The following is a 25,924-nucleotide window of genomic DNA, read 5'->3' as shown; positions in this document are numbered from 1 at the left end:
CGGGCCCGTTTCCTTATGATCCAATCGGTGAACCAGCTCATTCTCGAGGACTAGTCCAATACAATCACTAGTGAGATAGCTACTGGTAGTCAAACTCAGAAGACTGTGCTTCAGACGGAAACTTCTTGCTACCGGTAAAGCATGGGGGCTTGCATGGTTCCTCGGCCGCACAGTCCAGCTACATCCCATTATTTACCGTATGTTCTTGCATATGTTGCTGACAATTGACACCCTCGGCGAAGGTCAAGAACCTTGCAAACCCTCGATTAATTTGTGGTTTGCAACTAGAATATCATCACCTTCACTGGACCTTTTGAGTAACATCGTCTTGAGAAAGAAGCGGAAGCATTCTAGATCAAAGCTTGCTTGCAAACTGCTTGCTGTTTCCCTCGAATTGCAGTTTCCCTGCAAGCTCCCAGTGGTTCTCAGACTATCAAGATGGCTTCATCAGTCGCCAAAGGTGTAAGTTACATTGGTACAGTTATCGATGGCACAGCTAACCACACGCGGTAGGCAGCTGGGAAATCTTCTGTTCTCAAAATCGTCGGTCTTTTCAAGAGGAAGCCAGGAATATCAGTGGAAGCATTCAGAGAATATTATGAGAACAAGCATGTCAAATTATTCGAACAGCACGTCGCGCTGCCTGGTGTTTTGCGGTACTCTCGCCGCTATCTAACCCAAATTGATGGCATGTCATCACCACTTCCAACGACTACCGGCGGCTATGATGTTATCATGGAAGTGTGGTACAAGGATCCGGAACTATTCGAGTCTTTGAGAAGCAAATCAAACCCAGAATTCACCAAGATTACAATTGCGGATGAGGAGCAATTTCTCGACCGCAGCTCGATGACCATGTATCTTTCAGACGATGTCGAAAGTAAGGATGGACCATGGAATGTATGAGGGAAGGGCACCGTCTCTTGGAAACGGTGGGTGTACTTGAGCCAGCTGCGCGAAGTGTATTGGTGATACAGAAGGTCGATAAAAACCATATCTTCGCAGAGCTAGATATCACGCGTAGAGGCAGACCAGAAGTCAAAAGGTTCTTGTGCAAGAACTCTTGCACTCGAATACGATTGAGCTTTAGAACTCCGAAGTCTCATCACAACATTTCTCGACCTGTGACCCCATGATACAATTCTTTTTTTTTTTCTTTGTTCAGCCCTGACCAAGTGAATTTTGCTAGATTCGGTCCAGAGATGAAAAGCCCTCCTTTCTTCTTCTCGTTGCAAGAATACACCTACCCAGGCCTAGACCAGTCACCACAAGCTTGTGATGTACAGTGTGCTTGAATGATCTTGCAGCACTCCTAGTCTACCGTGATGAAAACATTGAGGCCTCAGGCCGATGAATGGACTGGTCCCGAAGGGGTCCCGGAGCGGCAATCGTGGAGTTGAATGGGTGGACAGTTAACCTCTCCGCGACCAGTAAGCCTCTCGGGCATGAAGGCCCCAGGCCTCAACGTAACACTATTATATGCTCGAGAATGGTGTTTGTAAGGAACGCTCTTGTACAGATCGCCCAGACAGTATTCGACCCCGAAGGGAGATAAGTGAGGCACCATACCCCGCAAGCCAAATCGATCCACAGTCGAGATATCAGCATATATCGATATGTCTGATATCGGTAACCTTTCCAATAAAGTGGCTCTCATCACTGGTGCCAGCTCCGGTTTGGGAAGGGCAGTGGCGGAAGCGTATGCGTCTGCCGGCGCGTATATTGTTGTGGCAGACTTGACCCCAAATCCACCACATGCACCTGTCTATGCGGAAACCATGAGGGAGGCGGGCATAGACAAGGTCACGCCAACTGTCGACTTGATCAATCAGAATCATGCTTCCACACGATCCCCACCCAGGGCAGTGTTTGTGCAATGTGATGTCGCTAACTCAGACTCCGTCAAGGATGCTGTGGCATCTGCGGTCAAACATTACGGCCGCCTCGACATCATGGTCAACAATGCCGGGATATCTTCCGTGTTCAAATCCAAATCTTTCCTGGGCGGACAGCTTGGCAAGCCCCACCAAATAGACGACGGCGTTCTCGAGAAAGATTTAGCCGTTAACGTGCGGGGCGTTTTCCTGGGGATCAAACACGCAGCGGCACAATTTTTGGAGCAAACACCTCACTCTTCTGGCGATAGAGGCTGGATCATAAACACCTGCAGCGTGAATGGGATTGTCGGTTCGCCTGGTTCAGTGTCATATTGTGGTTCCAAGGGAGCGGTCCTCATGATGACGAGAGCTACGGCGCTGGACTACGCGGCGGACAAAATACATATCAATTGTGTGGTGCCTTGTTGGGTAAAGACAGCGATGCTGGAGCCAGTCTTCGGCGGAGGAAAATCGCAAGCTAATTCGCAGACAGAGAAAATTGGTGGTATGCCTCCCTGGGGAAGAATGGCGTATCCGGAGGAGATTGCAAAAATGTATGTCTTTTTGGGAGGACCGGGTGCATCGTTCTGTACAGGTCAAGCGTTTGTAGTTGATGGAGGATATACTGCGCAGTAGTGTTGCGCCAATCTTGCACAGCTGGTCCTTGGGCAGCAGCGCAGTAGTTTGTTTCTCTGCAAAGAGCCTGCCAGCCTCAAAAACTGCGTAATCCTGAGATGAGAAATTGGCCTCTATGACATTACTTTCAAAACAGCATAAGAGCGGATCATAACACTTTTGAGATCAATTCGAAAGTGAAGATAATTGGTTGTGCTGGTTCTATGTCGATGTGGTTTGTGGGACGCCATTCAGTGAAGTCCTTGACCCATGACACGCAATCAAATCGTGCAGGAGGTTTTTGACCTCTTCCAAGCTGAGACATACCGAATGTGATTGTCATAGTCTCGAAGTCCTCCTCACCTGCAATGTACCGGATCAACTAGAGTCAGGCTTCCGCAAGAGAAGCTGTGGGCAAGGCAAACGAATCAATGAAACACAGGTATGACTTAATCTGTGTCGTGTGCATAGACTCGAATACGTCGCGAGAATCCGAGGCTTTTTCGTCCACCAACCGTAGCTTCAGGTAGTCAGTTTTTCTCAGGAATATCACTGTGGTTCAGACTCCGATTGCCCATCGCTTACCCCAAGGGCTCATTCCCACATCGGTCTAGACGTTCTCGTTCCAGCTTGGTCAAGCTGCATGCCCCGACTCGAAGACGGAACCCCAAAGCCTGCTTGGCCTTTGTTACTTATAGACGACATTAGAAGATGCAATACCGACAAAACCGGACTGTTGCTAAGAAGATTTCGATCGAGCGACAGCGAGCAAAGTATTGATCTCCATCACAATGACCACCTACCTGTTTCTGAGCAGCGTTGTCCTTTCGACATGCTTTCTCATTTATGTCTTGTGTTCTTCCGGGAGGCGAGGTCGCAACTTACCCAATGGTGAGCATGTTAGTCCCAAGAGCAAAGGAGGCACGACCTGATGTGATGATCGAGGCCCACCCACTTTACCAATCATTGGAAATATGCACCAGCTTCCCAAGCATAAGCCATACTTGCAGTACGTCTGTTCATTCACCCGCGCGGGTTAGATATTCTCACCCAGACTCAGGTTCACAGAATGGGCAAAGAAGTATGGGGGCATGTTCAGTCTCAAGATGGGTCCTGGCACTGTGGTTGTACTCACCGACCGACGAATCATCAAGCAACTACTGGACAAGAAAGCTTCGACCTCGAGCAACCGACCTGTCTCGTTGGTCACGCAGAATCTCATTACCGAGGGAGACCATATGCTGATGATGGATAACACCCCGAGATGGCGCTTAATGAGGAAGCTGATCCATCAAGACTTGACCGAATCTCTTTGCGACAGGGAGCACAGCAAGCTGCACCAAGCTGAAAGTGTCCAATTACTCTACGATATGCTCCATAATCCAGACGACTGGGTTTTTCATCTCAAGAGGTACAGCAATAGTATCATTATGTGTATCGGTAGGCGCCTCAAGGGAAGGTCATCTTGTGAAGAAGATACTAATTTTCAATAGTGTACGGAATTCGAACGCCATCCATTGAGGCTCCTTGGACGCAGAAACTCAACGAGATCGTCGAGCTATGGGCGAGGATAAATGAATTTGGCGCAACTCCTCCAGTGGATCTATTTCCGTTCCTCAAGTGGATTCCCGAGCGATTCTTGGGGAATTGGTTGACTCGATCGAAAGTTGTACATGACGAAGTACACAGTCTATACGGAGGGCTTCTTAAGGCTGTCGAAACACGAAGAGCGATGACTGGATCTGTCTATTGCATTGCAGATCGAATTCTGGATCAAAGTGAGAAAAGCGGCTTGACTAATCACAATGTTATGCTGCTTGCTGGTGTCACACTCAAGGGAGGCTCCGACACTACGGCTTCAACTTTGGCTTCCTTCGTCCAGGCAATGCTCGCTTTTCCCGAGGTGCAGAAGAAGGCACAGGCGGAAATTGATGCGGTTGTGGGTGAGACTCGAATTCCAGTTTGGTCCGACTACGACAGTATGCCGTACGTTGCGGCTGTCGTTAAAGAGACAATGAGATGGCGACCCACCGCGCCTTTAGGATTCCCACATGCGCTGTCGGAAGGTACGTTCAACTCTGACCTTACAGTGCTTTCTGATTCGGTCCTAGATGAGTGGGTGGACGGCAAGTTACTCCCAAAAGGCACGGTTGTGTTTGTCAATGTCTGGGGTCTACATCACGATGAGACGAAGTTTCCAGATTCCGATACTTTTGACCCCGATCACTACAAAGGACGAATAGCATTGTCATCCGAATATGCCAACTCTGCCGACTATGAGAATCGCGACCATTACGGCTTCGGTAGGTCTATGCTCTCCTGGTTGATCTCTGTCACTGATGTCGTTTTGAAGGCAATGGTCGTCGCCTGTGCCCAGGTATTCATCTCGCAGACAGAAATCTGTGGCACGCCATTTCCAAGCTGCTCTGGGCTTTCAATTTTGAGAAGAAGATCGACCCACAGACTGGCAAGCTAGTTGCTCTCGACACCACCGTCGAGACAGGTTATAGAGAGGGGCTCACAATGTGTCCCTATGAGTTCCCATGCAAGACTACAATCAGATCAGAAACGAGAAGACAGGTCATCTTGAAGGATCTGAAAGAGGCGCAGACAAACTTCTTCCCACAGTATGAGAAGGTGGATTTGTTCATGCCGAAGAAACAATGATGCTATGGACGAATCAATGTACAGAAAACCTTCATCTGAATCGTTCACAAAGCATGCTACCATGAGTGATTTCTGCTATGTTATAATGTGACTGTAAATACAAATCTCAACATCAATACATTATTGCACAAATAGCGACTGTGGATGAGATTCTGGCGAGCGACAGTCAGACAGCTAGGCCTCGATCACTCCGACACGATGTGTAATTGTGGCTATAAAAGCAGCCTCCCTGGTCGCATAGATTTAGCTAGTTCCAATGCAACTTTACCTCTCATTTCACAGGGATGCTAGCGCTCAGGTGGGTGGTTCTGGCTAGGCACCCCAAATTAACCCGGAAGATTCTGGGGGCCCGTACTCGGCGCAGTCTTCCAAGCCTCCGCTGTTCGCTGGAGGGACCCCGCCCCCATACAGATCCGCACTGCTACTGTCGCAAGACGGAGGTCTTGCTAAGAATTTATACCACGTCAACCGTGGGTAGCGTGATTGGTGGCTTAAATCGAGTATAGGCGAAGCAACCAATACGCATCAGCAGAAACCTGTCCCCAAATACGGTTTTTATAGCAGCATGAGCCACCAGATGGCTGGACAAGGCGGAGGTCTATTGTTAACATTGCTGGGCGAATACTTTTTTTCTTCAAAGGAATGGCAATGATTAATTGAACATAGAGACCGTGTGTGATCCTCTTACTCTACTTCTATACTTTGCTTCAGCATTCTTGCCACCTCCAGCCCTATTTCTCTCCCTGGCAAGTATGGCCTCACTCAAAGACAAAGTAATCGCTGTCACCGGAGCGGCAGGCGGGATTGGATCAACCACTGCTGTTATTCTTGCTTCCAGAGGAGCGGACCTTTCATTAGCCGACAGGGATCTCGAGGCTCTGGATCGTATTGCCGCAGAGATACGCACCAGGTACAAAAGAGACGTGCTCACGACCGAACTGGACGTCTCAAATTCCGAACAAGTGAACGAGTGGATCGCATCAACAGTTAAGCACTTCTCGAAGCTATCTGGAGGTGTGAATCTGGCTGGAATAGTGGGCAAGGAGTTTGGATTGAAAGCTGCGCATGAAGTCACAGATGGAGATTTTGATTTGGTAATGGCAACCAATGTGAAGGGCATTATGGCATGCCAGCGTGCTCAATTACGGCATGTTGAGGATGGAGGAAGCATCGTCAATACTGCGAGCGTCGCGGGCAAAATGGGCATGCCTAATATGCTCGCATATAGCGCCAGCAAGCATGCTGTTATTGGAATGACCAGGGTTGCCGCCATTGAGAATGGCCATCGGAATGTGCGAGTGAATGCGATTGCCCCGTCCGTCCTTTCCATACTTGACCTTGACTTTTTGGCTGACTCGTGCAGGGGAAGTATCGATACTAAGATGCTGGACATTGCTCGCCAGGTGAACTTGTCTGAGAGCGACAAGGGTGCCTCTCCGATCAATCGGGCAGGGAAGCCAGAGGAAGTTGGGGCCTTGATTGCGTTTCTGTTGAGTGATGATGCTGGGTTCACAACCGGTGCAGTCTACACCATTGACGGTGGATTGACTGCATAGATATGTTTCAACTGGCCCAAGTGCTTTTCGACGTTGATTTGGAGTAGACGCGTATCATGTTGATGGCACAGATCTCTGCAGTCAGCGCATTGATGCGGTCGCTGCGTAACTAGATGTTTCCACTTCCAAGAACTTGTTTGATATTCCAACATTCGACATGTTTATTGCCGGACTAAACAAGTACGAGCGGCCTGAGTTCAACCTGTTGACCGGGGACCAATCATGTTAAGCTCGTGCCACACAAAAAGCCTCAACCCCATCGGTACCAAGTCAAATCTACGGTCGCATAAAGTTGTGGCCCTTTGCTATCCATTTCGGTTTCGACCATTGATCCGAATCATTTGGCTCTGTCTCCCCAATATGTCCAAAGCACTTCAAACTCCTCACGAGGGCATTACTTTCCATGTTACCTACAAGATCGACCCTAGCAACGTCGATAAATTCATCGAAGCTCTTCGACCAGCATGGGAATCCACATGCAACATGCCCGAGTGCATATATTTTGACGTCTTCCATTTCTCATCGGAGCCCGGCACGTTCCGCATCACGGAGGTCTGGAACAGAGACATGGAATGGATCGAGGAAAATCATGTCGCCAAGGATCATTTCCAGCGGTACAGGAACGCCATCGGATCAATAGTGCTGAAGAGGGAGTTCGAAGTCCTCGATCGTCTGCAGAAGTGGAGCATCGTCAAAAAAGGATACTTGGAAGGAAGTGTCAAAACGAAGGACGAGCTGTGACAATGCAGGATTGAGAAGTGTCACAAGGCGAGGTTGATTATCCTTGCGCTGTGCAAGGCTGACCAGACATGATTTGTATATCCGAGTCATGCAATTCGCCAGTCGCTCGGAACCCCATTTCTCATCTATACAAGCAACTCCAAATGTAGAAAGGGGGAGAATTTTGTGCGAGCTTGGTCCTGCAACAAAAGCAACTATTTTGTGCACACAACCTCAAGCATTTGCGAAGACATGATTTGGTTCTTGTGCCTCTATTTTACCTCGCTCAAGACACGGGCTAGTAGTTGAGCAATGTGCACTTTGTGTAGTGACAGGATTCGTTCGCCTCTTATGATTGAAGCCTGGGCGGACGAGGTTGAAACAGTCGTTTCACCAGTCATCGCACCACACCAAATGATCAAAGTCGCGAAGTATACCGCGTATGGTACGTGAGGCGTCTCAAATTGTAGACATCGTGGCTCAGTGCCCGAGGATGAGCGTATGGGTGCTTGCTGCAAGTTTGACTGCTCTGACCTGCTCAATGGAGATGTGAAAGCACCTTCGACCGCGGCAATCATATGCTCAGCGTGCCAATGTGCGATTTTATAATGCCTGCTTCGTGTCCACGCATGTATTTCCATGGCAGCCAGACTTTTCTTTGGGTCTCTTGCAGCTGAGTCGGGTGCGGAATGTACGAAGCTCTGTATGACAGTGAGGTTCGCATGAAGCATGATGTTCATTAGGTGGTACACTGTTAGGTTCGAAGCTGTCGCATCGTCCTGGGATCGAAGCCAGGTGTCGCAGGCGAGCTCGACCAAGTCTGCTTTCCACAGAGAAACACTTTCGACCGTCACATCATTGTCCCCGTACCTATTTTGACGGGAATATATTGCGGGCCATAGAAATGGGCTTAGAGAAGCCAGACTCGCAAGACCAGATCCCGTGCCATTGCTTTGGATGGTCGTGCGGCTGTTGTTAGTAATTGTCGCTTCCATGTGGTGCAACTGGAATATCCGTTCGATCGGAGAAGATAATTGAGTGACTGAATCTGGATGATGCCATGCCAAGGAAGGCGGACACTGCATGATAATGACGCGGTAACAGTCGAGGATGTACAATGTCTCCAGCAGTCTATGAGGGTCAAACATCTGTAATAACTTCTGATAGATTTTCTTACCGAGTGCTCTCTTCTTGTCTTTCGTTATCCAATGTGGCACCTCTGCACTGTCGATTGAACTCTTGTGCCGACTAGATAGCCTTAGTCTGATGTAGATTAAATAGACAAGTGACAGCATACATCGATTAGGTGGGCGTGGAAAGCCTCGGTAAATTCGTAACTCCTTTTGTCACCACTGCAAAGTCCATAGAGAGCAAGGAGCACAAACTGTTCCTATCAATAAACGTCGACAAGGAGCAGGTGTCACATACAGTCTTCACCGTCATGAGCTTGTCTTCAGAGGTCGCGGACACATCACCAAGAATGTTTCTCCTGTTGAACTATATATCGTCAGCATTAGTAGTCTGTCGGGAAGATTGACTTACCGAGGCCAGCACTAACCTCCGAGCATCGTTGTACATCGACTTCGAAACCTCGGAGCTGCCAGAGACGGCACAGAAGAGCCCGCCCACGGCCGCCATTGCGAGAGTATATGCAGCTGTACCTTTGCGGCGAGAGGTTGTTTCCTTGAAGAGGTTGAATGTTTGCGGTATATTCTTGCGGAAGATATTCGATAAAATTCGGACGATATCTTCGTTGTGATTATTCAGCGTTGGCGGCGCGGAACACCAAACATTGCTGGCTTTGAGCGACGGCGAAGTTGCTCTTGATTTAGCATCGAAATACTCTTGCATAGATCTAGTCAGGTCTGCCATCGAAGACGGCATTTCGGGATTCAAGGAAGATGGGTTCGAGTCGAGGAATACGTCACTCCAAGCAGAGTCGGATTCGCCAAACCAGAATGGGACATGCTAGAGGATGTCAGCGCATTTAGGGCGTAAAAGGCTAGGGTTATACCACTGGGGTCGTCTGCCATTGCCCTCTCATGCCCTCGGCACTGAAGAACTGTAAGAAGTCGTCATCGGGACTAATGGGCATTGCAAGTACGTCACAACTCATGCTATCAAGTGTAGAAGCTGCTGGTCTTGAAAGTCCGAGACGTAGCACATTTCGGTCATCGTTGTCCAGCGAGTCGAGGTCGACTGTTTCGCAATTTGAGGGACCTGTCGAAGACGCTTCAAGTTGCAAGCCGGAGTATTGCGAAGCGAATTCTCCCGCCACATTGACTGTGGTGGGAAGCAGGATAGGAGCGTTGAAGTCTCCTGTTGCCTGGGATGAGCACGCTTCGGCTGGAGTTCTAGCGCTGAGAGTATCGCTCGTCGCGGACGATGAGCTCGCTGGCGCTGAATATTGGCAGGCAGAGTCGGTGGACAGACATTTCGCACAAGGGTCGTTGCCGTCGCACCGCATTTTTCTTCTTCTGCAACCATCGCAGGCAATGCGAACGCGTCTTCGTGCGCCATCATCATTGGACTGATTTGAAGGGGCTGCATAGCACTTTCGGACGTGGGCAGCTTTTACATCCGAGCGCTGAAAAGACCTTCGACAATAAGGACACGTGAATGGTTTCTCTCTGGTGTCTGCAGCAGTTCAATAACAGTCGGAGAAGCAGAGTTTTGAAGCTTACGAATTCGACGATGCCGTGTCAAATGCTCCGACCTAGAAAAGCTGCGGAGACAAATATCGCACTGGCATAACGGTCAGCTTTCATCCGGGAAACAATCTCTCTGGCATAGCCTGCAGGATAGGGTTGTACATACCGACTTCCCCTGCTGGCTCTCTACAGACATGTCGTCGACACTAGCTATCTCGGCGCCCTTGCTACACACTGACAACAATGCTTCTCTTCTGAGGCACGGATGCGGGGCAATATTGAAGAGAACAGCTTACCCCAGAAGTGCCGCGGACAAAGGTGGAGGTCAACCGTGAACAAAGCCGAAGGCCAGCCGCGGACAGAGTGGAGGCCAGATCTGGACATACCTTCGAGTATGTAAGCTTGAGGCTTCAAAAACTCTTGAGAAGCTCACATCGAGATCATGGCGGCCAGTACAACGGTCCCTGACAAGCCATATCAAAATTCTACGACCGAGTCTCATCCGAGGCTCTATAGGCCGGGACAATGGCCTGGTGAACGCCGGCACCCGACTCGCTGGGATGTTCACGACGCAATTGATAGTCCTGCGGCAACGTTCCTGGAACGCTTTCGGATTGCTCTGCTCCACAGTGAAGGCGCAGCAGAAGATGTGTTGTTGGACCCGGAATCTGTGATCAATGCGTCCGAACCGGTAGTTGCAGTGAGTCGAAGGCATCATTGTCAGGGCACTTCCCCTAAGCTCTAAGATTGCAGGATATGACTTCAGCGTACGCCTATCCTGTGGTAATGCTGTCTGATATTCCAACACTTCCTCCAGAGGAAACACTCGCCCGACTGGAGGCATCATTCTTCGATTCCTTCGAACAGCACGTATTCCTCAATTCAGTCCGCATCTTAAATTGGTGCTCAGGACGACAGCCTTTGTACTTCCAGGTTGCGTTAGCGTGCCTTGGTTCCATAACTTCCACAAGCTCGATCAGCGACATCGTGGCATCGGGAACGTCTCGAGCCGAACTCTCAGCTGGGTTGTTCATTGCTGGGGTGAACATATGGATTGTGATGCTGGAAGTTGATAACCGAGAAAGCCGGCTGTGTGAGGCAGTGATTACGGTAAGGATTTGCCGATAAAAAGGCAACGAGGCTGACCCTGGCAAACTTAGGCCGCACTGCTGTGCACTTATGGTACACTGTCAGCGGATTCTAAGCATCGTGAAAATGTGTCGGGCATCTTATGCAACTTAGCCACAGTATGATTCGCGGTTTCTTTTCTTGACAAAAGGATCCACTGACGACCGAAGATGTCTAGGCGTACACATTTAATTGACGGCTATTCGCCAGTTTACGCTTCTACACAATTGCCGGAGAAAGCCTTTGGAATCAAGAGGTGAGGCCTGTCATATACATTTCGCCCAGCTGACTGTTTGTAGTTCTCTTGTCGGCTATCTGATATTGGTTGATACTATGCACGCAGTACATTGCCAGTCAATGCCGAACTTCTCGACGAGTGAGCTGTATATTAGAATGCCCACTTCTAATCACCATTTTCGAGCAGTCTACAACTCTATGATTCACGGTTACGCTTTGCCAGCCGATGCCAAGAGCTGTGAAGATGCTCTTCTTCTACTGGTGGCACTGTTGAGTGACATAATCTATATGCAGCACTGCCATTGTTCAGCGCCTGGATACCATGAGGGAGAAGTCACTGGTGTGCCTTTACGAAACCCTTTCATACCACTGTCCGTGCAGGGTGAGCGCTGCCGTCTGACTGCTGACATGTCAGCCGCCCTTTCGCGATGGGAGCGGCATTTCAAGCACCAAATCGGGAAGGACATCCTTGCATTGTACTACTTTGCCCATCTACGGTTGACATGCCTTGGCCTCGGAGATCTCAATTATGCAGCAATGTCGGGGTGTAACAGCAGCTCTTTCAAAAGTATCGAAATTCCAGACAAAGCACTAGATCTTGCATGGCTCATCCTCGAGCAATGCCATCGGCTTCGAGAAGACCAGAGGTTGGCGATATGGCTTCCTATCGTTTTGTTTCAATCGGCGCTGGTAGTCTGGCAGAAATTGAAATCGCCGACCCCCCACCGCAAGTATGGAACATTAAGAGTTCTCAATGCTTTCAGTAACGAGATTTCCAAATTGCCTTGGTCATGTTGTGGGGAGATGACAGAGACACTCGACAAGCTCGCCGAAAGCTAGGCTTCCCCAAAAATACTCATACGGGACCGCACGCCACCATTGTCTGAGCACTTCCCAGCGATCAAACTAAGCATGCTGTAGCACAAGTACGTCGAGATTGATCAAAATCATATCTGTCAAGTTCTGAATTCGTTCTCAAGTCGGCAGTGGTGGTGCGATTTCATCGAGTGATAAATGGAGGAGGTCAGCCTACGAACAGACTGCATTGAGCAAAGTTTCGATGACCCAAAAGCCTGTTTCGCTATCGCCCAGTGAGCTGCCATGGTGAATGGGCACAGCAAGATAGGAGTGCAAGTATTGGTCGTTGATTTGCGTACGAGGCAGTGGGCTTGGGCGTCGACCCACGAGGGAACACACAAGGGTTGGTGCTGCGAAGGGAATGGGAAGACACCGTGAGAACCGGCCATGCTCAACCAGCATGAGGCCTGAATGAGACAGAGAACGAGAGATCGTGGCAGGCAATACACTATTTCGACGAGTCCTTTACTTAGCCCTGTTACAATCTATCATGTCCTCCATTGAGTCATAGCTTTACTCCTCTTTCCATGCCCTGATAACTGTGTCAGTTTGATTGATCTCCGTGACGAGACACATTCAGGAAATCCTTTCTATTCCGTCGCTTTGGACCAAAGACGCTTGATCCACTCCTTCCTCAGATAGTTTCGGGCTACTTAAGTAGCCACAAAACAAAATGCGGCTGATGAATCTAAAAGGTCACTAACGCTGCCCTACGCACGATTCCACTCCATATATCGTTCGGCTCTTTTACAAGATCCAATCACCTCCCAAAACTTGTCGGGAGTCGCATGCTCCTCATCGGATTCCATGGCCACTTTTTGACTACCGTGTTCAATTTCGTTGCTCCAAAGTTGACGTGACTTGAAGCCTCGTGGATTCGAAATTGTTCCGCATGCTCTGAAAACCATTTATCGAAAGGCAAAAATATATCCGCAGCAGCAAGCTGTCGGAGAAGTTCAGGGTCGTGAAGACCCGAGAGGTGGTTTATCCCTAGGCAAGTATCCATCAACTTTGTCCAAGGTGGACTTTAATACCTCGGGTTTTCTGTGTTGTTCAATAAGACCGATAAGCATTCATGGACAGAGAGACGACGGTTGAATGTGCATTGATCTCAGTCAGAAGAGGGTTGATGCTGATCAAGGTAGTCCCAGTGTCGATATAACAGGCGTCCATGACATTTGATATATCGATTCGATCCAATTTGGACAGTCTTTGCCAAAATTGCGTCCTCTTTCTTCCTCTGTGTTTCGCCACAACGCCATCAACAATCGGCTGGACCCATTACTTGACGATTGCTGTTGACAGGGTCGCGAGAGCACCACTGGAGCAAACCACCTGAGACGCTGGGCGCTTCACCAACTGCGCAAACTGCCTCAACCTCGTTGTTCCTGTAGACCTGTGATAGGAATGGCGACGGAATAGGAGGTTTCAGGAATGCTCTTATGGTTACAGGCCAATGTATATATAAACAGGCAGAGTCTCTCTGAATAGCCAGGGGGACAGAACACAATCAACCAGATAGATCCACAACTGTTCAGCGTTCAACACTTGAACTGCTAAGTTGTGCCAGTATACGGGGCATCACGTGGGCGACATCCGCCGACGTTTTACCGAGATCGGGCGATCTTCCGGAACTACTGGTTACCCCGCCCAGCCCGCCTTGCCAGTTGTATCAAGTTTAACAAGATAAGCGCCCAGGAGTGCCGCATATAAGCTGGCAATCTACTTCGTCTCAGGCATCCACCTCTCAAATGACTTGGTCTTCTCCTGATCTCTTTTGACCATCATGTAGCCGCGCGCTATCGAGAGATTGGCATAATATATATATATATGTTGAGTTCTCAGTACCTTTAGTTTCCTTTTCTAATTTCTTGCTGTCACTATGGCGGAAGCTATAGGCCTGGCGTCTGGCGTTCTAGCCTTGACGGCTTTCACTCTTCAGTCGACAAAGACCCTCTATGGAGTTTTGGACAGCTTTAGAAACAATAGCAGAAACATCCGAGAGCTCAAACAAGAACTTGAGGCGCTAGAAGCTGTGCTTAGTTCTCTAAACGATATCCAAAGCGACGAGCAAATCGATCTGTCAGCCTTGAAGTTGCCCCTCCTTCGATGTGGTCAGGCATGTCGAGACTTCGCAGACATCATTGAGAAGTGTACAGCCCGTTCCAACGGGGATAAATCTAGCTTCCGTGACTGGGTCATGTTGACCTATCGAGGCAAAGATATTGTCGGCTTTAAGAATGTCATCGGGGCATACAAGTCAACTATTACAATTGCCCTTGCAGATGTAAATATGTGAGTGTGGTCATCTGCTAGGCCTCCCGCAAATGGCTAATTCTGCAGACGGCACACCATGGTGACTAGTCAGCTCCTTCGCGAGTACAAGGAGATGATCGATAACACCACCTCGGATCTCCAAGAAATTCTGGAACAGACTAACAATGAACTGGCCCAGTCTCCGGTGCAGGGAGAAGCATCATCTCTTACCAGTGCCAATAACCTCGATCAATCCGTCATTGAAGAGGAGAGAGCAAATATCGAATATTGCCTCAGCGTGTGCAAACAGGTCGCAAACCACTTGGCACAAGTCCAGGCGGAGATCTTTCCGACTGCCTCGATCCGTGAGGTCGCTAATGATCGGAGACTTCCCCAGACGCGGCAAAGCCTAGCCCGTCGGATTACAAGCGAAAAGTTGCGTGATTGCAGGACTGGGATTCGGTTCACGATGTCTGAACTTCAGCTGCGTCTGCAGGACGCCGACCATCGACTTCAGAGGCTATTGCTCCCAACTCAGCGTGAGAGAGGTGTGGGTGAAGATATCCCTCACACCCAAGAAGTATTTGAAGACCTTGAAACCATCAGACAATGCCTTTCTATCTGTGATGAGGCTACAGAGGAACTCGCAAGGGACCGAATAAATGTATTTGAGGATGTTCGTATGACTGACGATGGCCAACAAGTCATTGTAGCGACTCTGGGAGATCTAATATCGGCCAGAAAGGTCTCGGCCGGGGCAAGGTCGAAGCAGTGGTTAGGCCAAATGTCGGACGCCTCGCTTCAACAGATTTCCAGAGACAGTTTCTCGACCGGAGACATTACTGCTGCTACTAAGACCTTCCCGGCCGTTGTTCCCGGCAACGATATACTGCAGGATGTTACCACGGAAAAATCACCAGGGATTGGACATCATCGATTTGAAGGTCGACACGGAGCAGGACGGACGCTAGGATAAAATGTATCTCTCAACCCCGTGAAATCTACGAGATGTTTGTGCGCATTGACACGGCGACAGGGGACAGGTGAAGGTTGTGATGATCTTCGACATATTTTAGCAGAGTAGCATTCTTTGTTTCCTCATTGCCAAGGTCTTTCAACCGCTACTCGCAGACAACACGTTGTGCTGCTAAAAGGATTGGAGATTGGTGTCTAGAATAATAGAGTCAGGCCACAGCCGCCGTCTAGAGATGACCCTGGCTGGAAGAGGAAAAATCGGTCGAACGAATGCGCTTGTGCTCAGGAGGATCCAAGCATTAATGGTTTGCCCCGTTGTCGATTGAATATCGCTGCGTACGTCCTCAGCTGCCTATTTCCAGTCAGCTACGTCCGCCTTTACAGCACCCCTCGCGGCTTTCAGCAGCTGAGAGAGTGAAGGTCGCCAGATATTCCCTTGGCGGCTCGCAACAATTCCTCGTATCGTCAGTTTACAGGGCTACTGTCCTAAATTGTCTCCCGACGTATTACCATGACTCTCATTTTCTCTCGAGTTTATGATTACCTGTAGCGTCTCTCGCTCTGGTTCGTCGATTTGGAGATATGTAGCTTGGACGCAAAAACCACACGAAGAGTGGTCACCTCTCTACAGGCTCCTAAAGTTTGGCCGGACAAATCATGGCTTGCCACTTGTTGTGTCTCGTGTTGCTTTGCATTCCCATTTGAAATGTCATTGGTTCCTTATTGCAAACCCTGCAAAAGACGAGAAGGACGAGGGTTTCTTTGTGTTGGACCAAGTAGAACTGTTGTAGTTCCACTTCCATATGCCCCTGTGACTGCTCTCGCTTCAATTTTAGTGTTGTTTTGCACGTCAGAGCCTCGTTTGATGCAAGGCGCTCTCGGCGTTGTCCAGTAGCTGGCACTGTCGACTAGGGCCAGTGAGAAGTCATCTAGATGTCCATTCTCCCGGCCAGAGATTGGGAGATTCGACTTTCCACAATGCCACATGAAGAGGGCGGAGCAAGAATGGCAATTGAAGAGACTCCCAGGTCGTAGCATTCCGTTCCTGCTGCAGTATCGCGGCTCTTCGACAGAATTTTACCCAAAATACTGATGGACAGCTCTCATGGTCGAATTGTCAGGTGATTTCATCAGCACCTTCGTGCACAAGAAGGACGCTATCGGCTACGTGCAGTTCAGTGCTGTCACTACATCTTCCTGGTTAGAAGAGGCTAAAGTGGGGAGCGGAAATCATGAAGTTGGGCTGTTCTTTTGGCGCAATCCTCTTCTCCAAGGAACTATGGCCCTGACTGACGGCCTATACGCATAGCATCGCCACAACGATCAGTCAGAAACTCTCGGATTTGATGTACAAACTGAGACTCAAATACGCAATAAAGGGAGATCGCAGTCTCACGAGCTGGCGTTATTAACGCTCAACAAGAATTTCCTTCATAACTTGTCCTTGGATCTCAGGTGTTTACCAGTGACCGATGTCATCTAATGTCCACTGGCCACAGCCCAGCCAGGATCACTTCATCTTGGGCGCCCAGCATCTTCGCATTTGGCTCCCCGCCTATCAGCACTTCCGAATCGTTGAGAGGTATGCTCAGATCCGGACCGGGGTCACACGGATGTTGACAGCACTCCATCGATTGAAACCTTTGATACAAGATAATGCGGAGAGACTTCTGCTTGCTTCACTAGAAATCCCGGAGATCTTCGAAGAGATACCAGCTACATACGGGCTGGATGGAGAACTACAGATTGATGCAGAACCGATACGCCAGGACGTGCACGATCGATCTGTTCCCGCCGAATGCTTTTGCGAGCTCCTTTGGTTCACAGCCTCCAAACGAATAGCGCCAACCTGCTGTTGCAAGACCCAAACGTTCTCGGTATGTCTTTGGAGATGCCGGTGCGGATACGGCTATCCGTTCCCCTCCACTTGTCCTGCCATCTGATGACGCATATACAAAGTGAGGCGCTAGTTCATTCACATCCGTAAGAGGCTCCTTCTCTAAAACCCGCACATTCGAGCCCTTGCTTTGGGCAACCTAAACGAATCAATCCTGCGCACACGTGGCTGATCATCAGTGCCAAAGCGCGAGACAGCCTGATTTCTCAAAACGGAGCTTTGGATCGACCATGAGAACCCGCGCTCCGTGGTCGAACGGCGTCACGGAGTGGGACCGCGACACCAGGCGAGATTGAAGCCGACATGGGAGTTCTAGCTGCATAAATGGACAATACAGATCGGGTTCTCGGACATACTTAGGTACGGGGTGGTTTATTGGCTGCATAAGAGAACAAGTGATTGATTGGTGGCCCCAATTCAGTTTCCTGCCTCGCCCTGCCCTGCCTGAGCCTCACCACCGCAAATTTCCCCGAAGACTATCTCATTGTGATCAATTCTGTCATCCTGCTACTCCTGTCATCGAGACAGACACATCCAGGACTGAACGCTTCAGTGTGCTTTAAGTTGTTCATCTATACGACCTCGACAACCATTTTTCCGTCGCCTCTCCTCCAATGTGAAAAGGGGCTTCAGCCTTGCGCGAGGCGAGTTCCGAACTTAATAACACCTCTCTATCGACAACCTCCACACAAGACTTAAACCCTGCATCACAGGAGGTGAGCAAGGCTCTCGAAGGACTATATCAGGGCTCTGCTTTTAGGATCGTCAAAGAGCCGAGAGCCACGGAGATGTTTATTTGTTTGTCGGCAGTCTCGATTCCGAACGGAAGAAGAAATGTTATTATGTGGCCAAAGCCACCGACTTTGGAGGAAGTTGTGCTTCGAAATTGCAAGCGCACAGGCAGAAGCACCTGAAAAAATTGAAAGCGTCATCTTCCTTCGTATGTGTGGTTGAAGAGCACGGCTTAAAGTGGGTGATTCGGAACTCTGAAGAACGATGCGCTCCCGTTATTGGTGTCGGATCTGGGCCTGAGTTCGTTGAGCTTGACAGGACGAGATGCGATGGCCCCTTTCCCGCAAATGCGGATCTGGCAAGCGAACCACACTTCACGGATATTGGGGCGAACGACGACAACTCGGCAAGCCAAGCAAGCCGTCAATGTTCCAAGACCAACATCGATCTTCCGCCTGATGGAACCCGCGATGGGTATTCCATCCCAGAGCCGTATACGACCAAAGATGAATCACAACCCGCACTGGACGAAGACGACAACATTATGGTCAATCAAAAAGTACAGCAGCAGCCCGATGCTTTCGAATGCGCGGGCGATGCGTCAATGCCAGCAGTTTCCGCAGATGCAGCAAGAGACCGTTGAAGACACCACCAGCCAAGAGCAAAGGAGAGAAGCACGAAAACAAGCGGGGAAATCTCGATGGAGGAAAGTCCAAAGGGAGAAGTGCCGGATGAATAAATTAGAGTGCGTGGCGAGCCTGAGATCCGTCTTGCAGCCTCCAACAGCGCCGGTCCAATTTCTGATTCCCGAGATGAGAATGCAGGCGGACGTCGAGATTTCTGACGACGTTGAGACCCATGACGGAAGGCTAAAGAGTCCTCTTCGCAAGGGTTTTGCGGGGTGCGATAGGAAAATAAGCAATGGAAGGTCAGAGAATCCTCTTCGCTGGTGCTCTAATGGAGACTTGTGGCATGAAGGGGAACTGCTGCCTGCACCTTTAAAAACTTGGAAGCTAGAACAATTCCTGAGTGGCCATCCGCACTCTTTCAAGTTTTACTGGCTCAGCGTGCCGCATCCAAGGCGCCCCCGGTTCATCTCTGCGAAATTGGATCTGCTGGATCCGGGAGCCGAAAAGTGTACGATTTGCGAACTATATAAGAGTTGGCCAAAGATTGGGCGGTCGGAGCTGGCGTTGGCAAGACTTGATTTAAACTAGCCGTAGTTTTAGTTGCGGACCTCGTCAGTTAGTTTTAGTATCTTGGCGCGATTTTTAAGGCTGTGTAAACCGTGACTATATGGTATACACACCGTTCCGCACGATGACGCCGTAGCCTTTCATCATTGATAAAGAGGTAGTTCCTAAATGACTACGGTTTCAACGTGATTACGTATTATGTAGTGTACAGTTTTATTAGATTATACGGTATTTAAAGGGATGCACACTATTGGCGGAATACGTACTATGTTAAATTACGGTTCTATTAAGAGGTAGCGTATTACATATGATTTATCATAGAAAATAACCATGGTCTTGCCGTTGCTGGTTGCGCCAGAAGCTCAGCGTTATTAACTGGAGTAGTTGTAAGACTATCCGACCTGTTGACCGGCGTTCGGTGACGTCGGGGGCGTAAACTGAGACTGAACTGTCAGGGATTAGTTTACAAGAGGACGAAGTTAACTGACTATATCCTACTGCGCTGAGGACAACCAAGGAGGAGACTGGCCTTCTGATATTCTGTCATGAACTTGTTGGAATTTGCCTACTTAATGAAATAGATGAAGGAGATAGCTATGATCTGGCAATCAGCCTGGGTATAACTCTCCTACTAATGCCTTTAATCCTGACGGCGCTGGAAAATAGGACAAAGAATGGCAATGAGAAACGATTATCCGCATATGATGCCCTGCCGCCATGTGCCGGTGATCGATACCCCAAAGGAGGAGGGCGCTCAACACTCGAACAGCAAAATCAGTCAACCCTCGTCTCAAGTTCCAATAAGTCATCCTAACTCCTAGTCAGTCAGTCCCAAATCCCAATCAGCGCAAACTAAACCCGATCCTCTGTCGCCAGACTTAATTGGTAACGTTGGCGATTCTTGGCGTGGCCTATAAGATGGTCCCTCCGTCTGTAGGATTTCCCGCATGTACACCTGAAAGAGTCTGGAGTCCGAGATGAAGTGGCAGGAACTGTCCTCAAGTGACGTTCGAGCGTTTGTCGATCGTTCTCTAGAAGGGCTTTATAGCCTTGGAAGCCACACTTTTGGCTGGTATGTTTTGCTACATGTTCCCTATATTAGTCAGAGCTCAAATGTTACCATGATGGGTTTGAATTGCTCACCGGAAAACGGTGAGCCTGAATAGGGCCCGTGCCGTAACGCTGGTCGCAATGCAGAAATCTGAGAAAGAAGGACGTAGTAATGCTGGCCGTTGGTAGGAGTTGCGGGTCGCCTTCGACTCGTTTGGGCTCGTGCAATGACCGGCTGGAGGGGAAATCCACTACAATTTCAGCAGACTCGAGGCAACCCCTTGATAGCCTTTGAGAGTAGTCATCAACTCCACTGGGCTGCTGGGCTGGTACATTGGAGAGGGAAGTCTCTCTACTTCCACTGTGGGACGTGATAGAGGAGGGCGTCGGTGCGGAGTTAGTCCCAGAACTGCTAGGGGATTTGTTCTGGCAAACGGTTGCTGATCCAGGAAGGTCACAAAGACCCTCGATTCCGGGAACAGCTTGGCAAGTCATACAAGGATCGTAGACGAGGAACTTCTGATCGATGAACTCTTCGAAGGCCTTGAAGAATTCATGATCGTCGGCTAGATTCTGTGCATGACCGTGGCCTGGAGCCGCAGGAAGGAGAGTCGAAATTGGTAGCTGAAGGCTTGCGTCGAGGGGTTCAACCGCATAACCCTGAAGAGAATGGCGTTCCTGAGACGGGCTGAGAGCATCGTAACTTATTCGGAGATCATAATGGCGGTTATGGATGACGGCTGCGCGAAGACGTGGTGTCTCCAAGCAGGACAGTCACCCGGGTGGATTGGAAAGATTCCTGTTGCGCGAAATATAAGGATGGAACCTAAGATGGGCTGAGGGATGGGGTGTGAATACCTCCGAGTCTAGTTCTGATAATCCTTTATGGGAAATTTTCTGTGTTGTCGGGTGTCAAAGACAACCCCGGAGGTTGGAGAGAAGATCAGGACAAGGTCAGAGCACTGGGAGGCTGGGAGATTTAAATGCCTATTACTTAGTTGACAGTAGCTCAGCCAACCGCCCTGCTGGTGTAACCGGAGGCCCTTTACCTACACCAATCGATTAAAGACCAGCTCTTGTCCCTGCCTCGTCGCCAGCTCACCCCATCGTTCTGCCCTGCCTTCGAAGCTTGCCACTACATTAGCTTGATGCCACCACCTCCGCAACGTGGGCCTGCACCAACATCCAATCGTCCCGGCAGGGCCTACATACGGCGTGCGGAAAAGACAGCTGCGAAAATAAGCCGGGGATGTTGAGGCCACCAATGAAGTTCCCCAAGAGGATGGCCGGTCCAGCGCTCTATTGGCGTCTGCATGATTGCATTGACCCGGGACTCAGTCGCTGGGAGCAATGCAGGGTCAATTGGTGCCTTCAACAAACATTTCAGGACATATCTTAGGAGCCGGCCGCAGGATTTCATCAAAAGGAGTTGAAAGAATGAGGCCGCTGTCGATGTCCAGAGACTGACATCGTGTTCTACGATACCACGGACAGGTATTGCAGACAGGGATTGACTTGGACCATCGGTGAGTAGCATATAAGATGGAGAGATTCTCTCATTATATGGACGGACGGATAGCTGGAAAGCGAGTCCGAATGCTCTCTGCGGTGTACGGAGCACTGTCTCTGCATTCCTCTAGTTGTCCACATCAGCCGTACCATGAGCAACCCAGCAACACTAAGGGCGAAGTACCCGACGCCTGAGGACGCCTCGCCAATGCAACGATTCATGGCCGAAGACGCCAGAACTCAACCGTGGCACGCCCTCAGCTGTACCGACACCAGCCGTACCATCTCAAACCCGGAGGTGGAAAACCGAGAACATGGACCGTCTGTCCCAGCCCATCAACGACTGCAGCCACGAAGGGCTCGACTTCGAAAAACGACGACGCAGCACCCTCCAACGATACTGGAACGGTACCACCAAGAGGCCCAATCGCCAGCGACTACACTAGCGAACACCAGGCGGAGCCGTCACTCACCCATGATCTAAAGTACGTGGGCCAGATCTTTGCGGAGAAGAGACCAAAGAGGAAATCAATCCACCAGATCAAGGGACTGTGACTGTTGTGCTGATCGATGGGATGGGCCAAGCATGATGGAATCTGGATGGATGATAGTGGGCGCCAGAGTTCATTTGGACTTTTGTATCACGGCCAGCATTCAATTTCTACCCATAGGTTCGTAGTGACTAGCCCCGAGCCTCGAACTAATCATGATCCCGACTACCCTTTCAACTTTTCTTGTCCACGCCAACCCGAACATTTACAGGTATCCATGCGGCCAAGTCGGGTCCAATATGGGGCTCATGCCTTCTTCGTATAGAGCTTTCCACACGATACCAAGCGAAAGGCCGCCACCCTGGCAGTCCAATTGGCGTTTTCCTGTACTAAAATAGGCCGGATCTTAATAATACCACCTTACGCACAAAAATTCATGTCCGTGGGGAAGCGTGAATCCTTAGTCACACACCGATAATAGACGCATCGTACCTCGTGTTGCCCGTGAAATTTCCGTCAAGAATAGTCCAGCTTAATTCTCCACACCAATGTGAACATTCTTCTCTCCCTCGGGCAGGATCTGCGTCTCCCTCTCGCCCTTCAGATTGGGGAGTTCCGCCACTGCCTCCGCGATGATGGCCAAGGCACGGTTGATTTCCTCTTCGGTGATGACTAGCGGTGGGGCAAGACGAATGATGTTCTGGTGCGTCGGTTTTGCCTGTCATATCATATAGGCGGTTAGAATAGTCGATTGTCTCGTAGAACCCCATGCATGTTCCAGGAAGTGAAACTCTCAAGGGGAGTTGAAGAGCAAGAGCTTACCAATAGTCCTTTCTCCTTCATCAACATGCACAAATCCCAGGCGCTATGTCCGTTCGTCTTGGCCTCGTCAATAACAATCGCATTCAGCAACCCCTTGCCCCGAACCGTCTTGATCAAGTCTGAATTCAGCCCTCTCAGTCCCTCACGGAAAATCTGACCGAGTTTCTCGGCCCGTTCAATCATCTTCTCTTCGTGGACGACCTCAAGGGCGCGTATGGCGACTGCACAACCAAGCGGGTTGCCGCCGTAGGTAGATCCGTGCGTGCCCGGTTCGATGGTGAGCATTACATCTCTGCGGCCGAGAACGCAGGAGACGGGATACATTCCGCCTGAGATGGCTTTGCCGAGCAGAACAAGGTCTGGCTTTATCCCGGCCCATTCGTGGCAGAGAAGTTTCCCCGTGCGAGCGATGCCGGTTTGGATCTCGTCGCAGATGAGGAGGACGTTGTGCTTATCGCACAGTGCGCGGAGTTCAGTAAGATAGTTGTCGTCAGGGACCACAATGCCGGCTTCGCCCTGGATGGGCTCGACGAGGAAGCCCGCGATCTTGTCGCCGTGGGATTCGAATGCCGTGCGGACGGCGGGGATGTCGTTGTAGGGGATAACTTTGCCGGTTGCTGGAGAGATGCTCCCTACGCCGGGTAGATAGGGGCCGTAATTGTCGCGGGATTCGGGGTCTGTAGACATGGAGATGGCGGAGAATGTCCGCCCGTGAAAGTTCTCGGCCACACTGAGCACGATGGCCTCGTCGTGGGGTATACCCTTGGATTTATATCCCCATTTCCTGGCGATTTTGATGGCAGTTTCCACCGCTTCGGCACCGGTATTCATGGGTAAAACCATGTCGAAGTTGAAATACTTGGTGACGAACTCTGCAAAACGCGGGAATACGTCATTGTAAAATGCCCTCGAGCTCAGGGTGAGTGTGGAGGCTTGTTCAACGAGGGCTTTGACCAGCTCAGGGTGGCAATGGCCCTGGTTCACGGCAGAATATGCGGACAAGAAGTCCAGATACTGTCGGCCTTCTGGATCCCACACTGTTGTCCCCAGTGCTCGAGCAAAGACAACCGGTAGTGGATGATAGTTGTGGGCGGCATATTCGTGCTCGGCGTGGATGGCTTCTTGAGAGGATGAAGCATGATACCTTGATCGGTCGGGAGTGCCAGCGGGGTGGAATGTGGGAGCCGTTGCTTTCAGCTGAGTGCCGGTCGTCTGGCCGTTTGTCTTTGTGATGCCGTTGGTGCCATCACCACTGGTTGCTGATGGTGCCATTGTTGATGGTATCCGTATTAGTATGGGTCTTGAAGACTGAAGGTGGCCTCGATCTTATATAGTCCAGCAGGGTAGACAAGGGTGTAGTAATGGTTGTACCTTCCATAGGAATGCTGGGGCAAACCGACTTAAGTACCCTTGATTATCGGTCCACATCGTTAGGTCATGTGCAGAGATTTTTCCACATGGAACTGGAACTCACCTGTTGCTATACCCCTAAGTGCAGGTGTAGCCTTAATGGAGGGCAGCTTAAGCGTAACGCACGCCTGACCCGCAATGGCGGATAGCGATTTGAGTGGATGGGCTCGACGATTGGAGGTTTGGGAAGCGTAATGAGATATGCAAGGGCACTGAGAGGCGGAACACAGAGGGCGACGAGGGGTTGTCGAGGGGCAAATGGGCTGATTGCTTGACCCTGCAAATGTCGTCTGCGGCTAAGCGCGGGATGTCTTCCCCCAGTCAAGCCTCGCTAGCCTCATTAGCCCTCGCTCCTCACTGACACTCGAACTGCGACCAGGCGCACTTACTCCAGACCTCAGCTCAGAAAAGCATCCGAGACCGCGCTCTCAAGCTCTGATCCTTGTATTGACTGAAAATGGCAACTCTCAAGGGCCCCGGCGCCCCTCAGAAACACGATGGCTCCAGCCTGCGAGTCGCAATAGTCCATGCCCGGTGGAACAGCACCATAATCGATGCCTTGGTCAGCGGTGCAAAGAATGCCATGCTCGCCCAAGGAGTGAAAGAGGAGAACATCGTCGTTGAATCAGTGCCCGGGTCCTACGAGCTTCCTCTTGCAGTCCAACGAGTCTATGCCGCCTCTCAAATACAGAGCACAGCAAGCACAGTCGCCGGGGGAATGGGCAGTCTCGCGAGTGGCATTGGAGACCTTCTAGGAGGGAGTAACTCGACAACAGACCTGCAGGGAAGTCTACAACCAGGCCCGCCAGAGCCAGAGAAGAAAGATGTCAAAGGACTAAGGCATACCTTTGATGCCATCATAGCCATTGGGGTGCTCATTAAAGGCGAAACTATGCACTTCGAATATATTGCCGACGCTGTGAGCCACGGACTGATGAGAGTGCAGCTGGACACGGGTGTCCCAGTCATCTTCGGTCTCCTAACTGTTCTGAACGAAGGCCAAGGTTTGGCCAGAGCTGGTCTTGAAGGAGGCACAGGCAAGGAGGCCAAGGGACATAACCATGGAGAGGACTGGGGCAATGCAGCTGTCGAGCTTGGCGTGAAGAGGAAGGGCTGGGGAGAAGGCAAGATTGCCGGAACTTGATACAGGCCACATTGCCCATCTGCTTGTATTGGTCTTGTCGAGGACATCACAAGCCTGGGAAATCTCTCTCGTGTCAAGCCCCCGAAGCAAGAGACGAAGAGAGCCACCAAAAAATAGATATCCCGCTGATGGT

The 25,924-nt window shown here is 50.2% G+C and overlaps 11 protein-coding genes across 11 annotated transcripts; 9 read left to right on the top strand and 2 right to left on the bottom strand.

Annotated features, from left to right (window-relative positions):
* Window positions 1-438: 438 nt before the first annotated feature.
* Z519_00412 (uncharacterized protein) lies at window positions 439-906 on the top strand (the record flags this gene model as incomplete). The annotated part of the gene is made up of 2 exons (XM_016758169.1): window positions 439-462; window positions 514-906. 2 exons carry the CDS (start codon window positions 439-441, stop codon window positions 904-906), a joined length of 417 nt encoding a protein of 138 aa, XP_016625418.1.
* Window positions 907-1,616: 710 nt separating this feature from the next.
* Z519_00411 (uncharacterized protein) lies at window positions 1,617-2,513 on the top strand (the record flags this gene model as incomplete). Its single annotated transcript, XM_016758168.1, has 1 exon — window positions 1,617-2,513. The coding sequence occupies one exon, from the start codon at window positions 1,617-1,619 to the stop codon at window positions 2,511-2,513; it is 897 nt and encodes a 298-aa protein (XP_016625417.1).
* A 1,085-nt stretch (window positions 2,514-3,598) lies between these two features.
* On the top strand, window positions 3,599-5,159 carry Z519_00410 (uncharacterized protein; the record flags this gene model as incomplete). Its single annotated transcript, XM_016758167.1, has 4 exons — window positions 3,599-3,932; window positions 3,986-4,558; window positions 4,604-4,795; window positions 4,846-5,159. The coding sequence occupies 4 exons, from the start codon at window positions 3,599-3,601 to the stop codon at window positions 5,157-5,159; spliced, it is 1,413 nt and encodes a 470-aa protein (XP_016625416.1).
* Window positions 5,160-5,911: 752 nt separating this feature from the next.
* Window positions 5,912-6,715, top strand: Z519_00409 (uncharacterized protein; the record flags this gene model as incomplete). The annotated part of the gene is made up of 2 exons (XM_016758166.1): window positions 5,912-6,474; window positions 6,523-6,715. The coding sequence occupies 2 exons, from the start codon at window positions 5,912-5,914 to the stop codon at window positions 6,713-6,715; spliced, it is 756 nt and encodes a 251-aa protein (XP_016625415.1).
* A 360-nt stretch (window positions 6,716-7,075) lies between these two features.
* Window positions 7,076-7,456, top strand: Z519_00408 (uncharacterized protein; the record flags this gene model as incomplete). The annotated part of the gene is made up of 1 exon (XM_016758165.1): window positions 7,076-7,456. One exon carries the CDS (start codon window positions 7,076-7,078, stop codon window positions 7,454-7,456), a length of 381 nt encoding a protein of 126 aa, XP_016625414.1.
* Window positions 7,457-7,707: 251 nt separating this feature from the next.
* Window positions 7,708-9,902, bottom strand: Z519_00407 (uncharacterized protein; the record flags this gene model as incomplete). Its single annotated transcript, XM_016758164.1, has 6 exons — window positions 7,708-8,566; window positions 8,613-8,683; window positions 8,733-8,819; window positions 8,864-8,932; window positions 8,978-9,403; window positions 9,450-9,902. The coding sequence occupies 6 exons, from the start codon at window positions 9,900-9,902 to the stop codon at window positions 7,708-7,710; spliced, it is 1,965 nt and encodes a 654-aa protein (XP_016625413.1).
* Window positions 9,903-10,528: 626 nt separating this feature from the next.
* On the top strand, window positions 10,529-12,291 carry Z519_00406 (uncharacterized protein; the record flags this gene model as incomplete). Its single annotated transcript, XM_016758163.1, has 5 exons — window positions 10,529-10,786; window positions 10,840-11,196; window positions 11,247-11,333; window positions 11,385-11,470; window positions 11,514-12,291. 5 exons carry the CDS (start codon window positions 10,529-10,531, stop codon window positions 12,289-12,291), a joined length of 1,566 nt encoding a protein of 521 aa, XP_016625412.1.
* A 1,900-nt stretch (window positions 12,292-14,191) lies between these two features.
* Window positions 14,192-15,541, top strand: Z519_00405 (uncharacterized protein; the record flags this gene model as incomplete). Its single annotated transcript, XM_016758162.1, has 2 exons — window positions 14,192-14,604; window positions 14,653-15,541. The coding sequence occupies 2 exons, from the start codon at window positions 14,192-14,194 to the stop codon at window positions 15,539-15,541; spliced, it is 1,302 nt and encodes a 433-aa protein (XP_016625411.1).
* A 1,471-nt stretch (window positions 15,542-17,012) lies between these two features.
* Window positions 17,013-18,812, top strand: Z519_00404 (uncharacterized protein; the record flags this gene model as incomplete). Its single annotated transcript, XM_016758161.1, has 2 exons — window positions 17,013-17,417; window positions 18,267-18,812. The coding sequence occupies 2 exons, from the start codon at window positions 17,013-17,015 to the stop codon at window positions 18,810-18,812; spliced, it is 951 nt and encodes a 316-aa protein (XP_016625410.1).
* A 4,135-nt stretch (window positions 18,813-22,947) lies between these two features.
* On the bottom strand, window positions 22,948-24,509 carry Z519_00403 (ornithine aminotransferase; the record flags this gene model as incomplete). The annotated part of the gene is made up of 2 exons (XM_016758160.1): window positions 22,948-23,133; window positions 23,238-24,509. The coding sequence occupies 2 exons, from the start codon at window positions 24,507-24,509 to the stop codon at window positions 22,948-22,950; spliced, it is 1,458 nt and encodes a 485-aa protein (XP_016625409.1).
* Window positions 24,510-25,104: 595 nt separating this feature from the next.
* On the top strand, window positions 25,105-25,791 carry Z519_00402 (6,7-dimethyl-8-ribityllumazine synthase; the record flags this gene model as incomplete). The annotated part of the gene is made up of 1 exon (XM_016758159.1): window positions 25,105-25,791. One exon carries the CDS (start codon window positions 25,105-25,107, stop codon window positions 25,789-25,791), a length of 687 nt encoding a protein of 228 aa, XP_016625408.1.
* Between the last annotated feature and the right edge of the window lie 133 nt (window positions 25,792-25,924).

Source organism: Cladophialophora bantiana, assembly GCF_000835475.1.
Source record: "Cladophialophora bantiana CBS 173.52 unplaced genomic scaffold supercont1.1, whole genome shotgun sequence".
NCBI lineage: Eukaryota > Fungi > Ascomycota > Eurotiomycetes > Chaetothyriales > Herpotrichiellaceae > Cladophialophora > Cladophialophora bantiana.
This window is presented reverse-complemented; position numbering and strand designations above follow the sequence as displayed.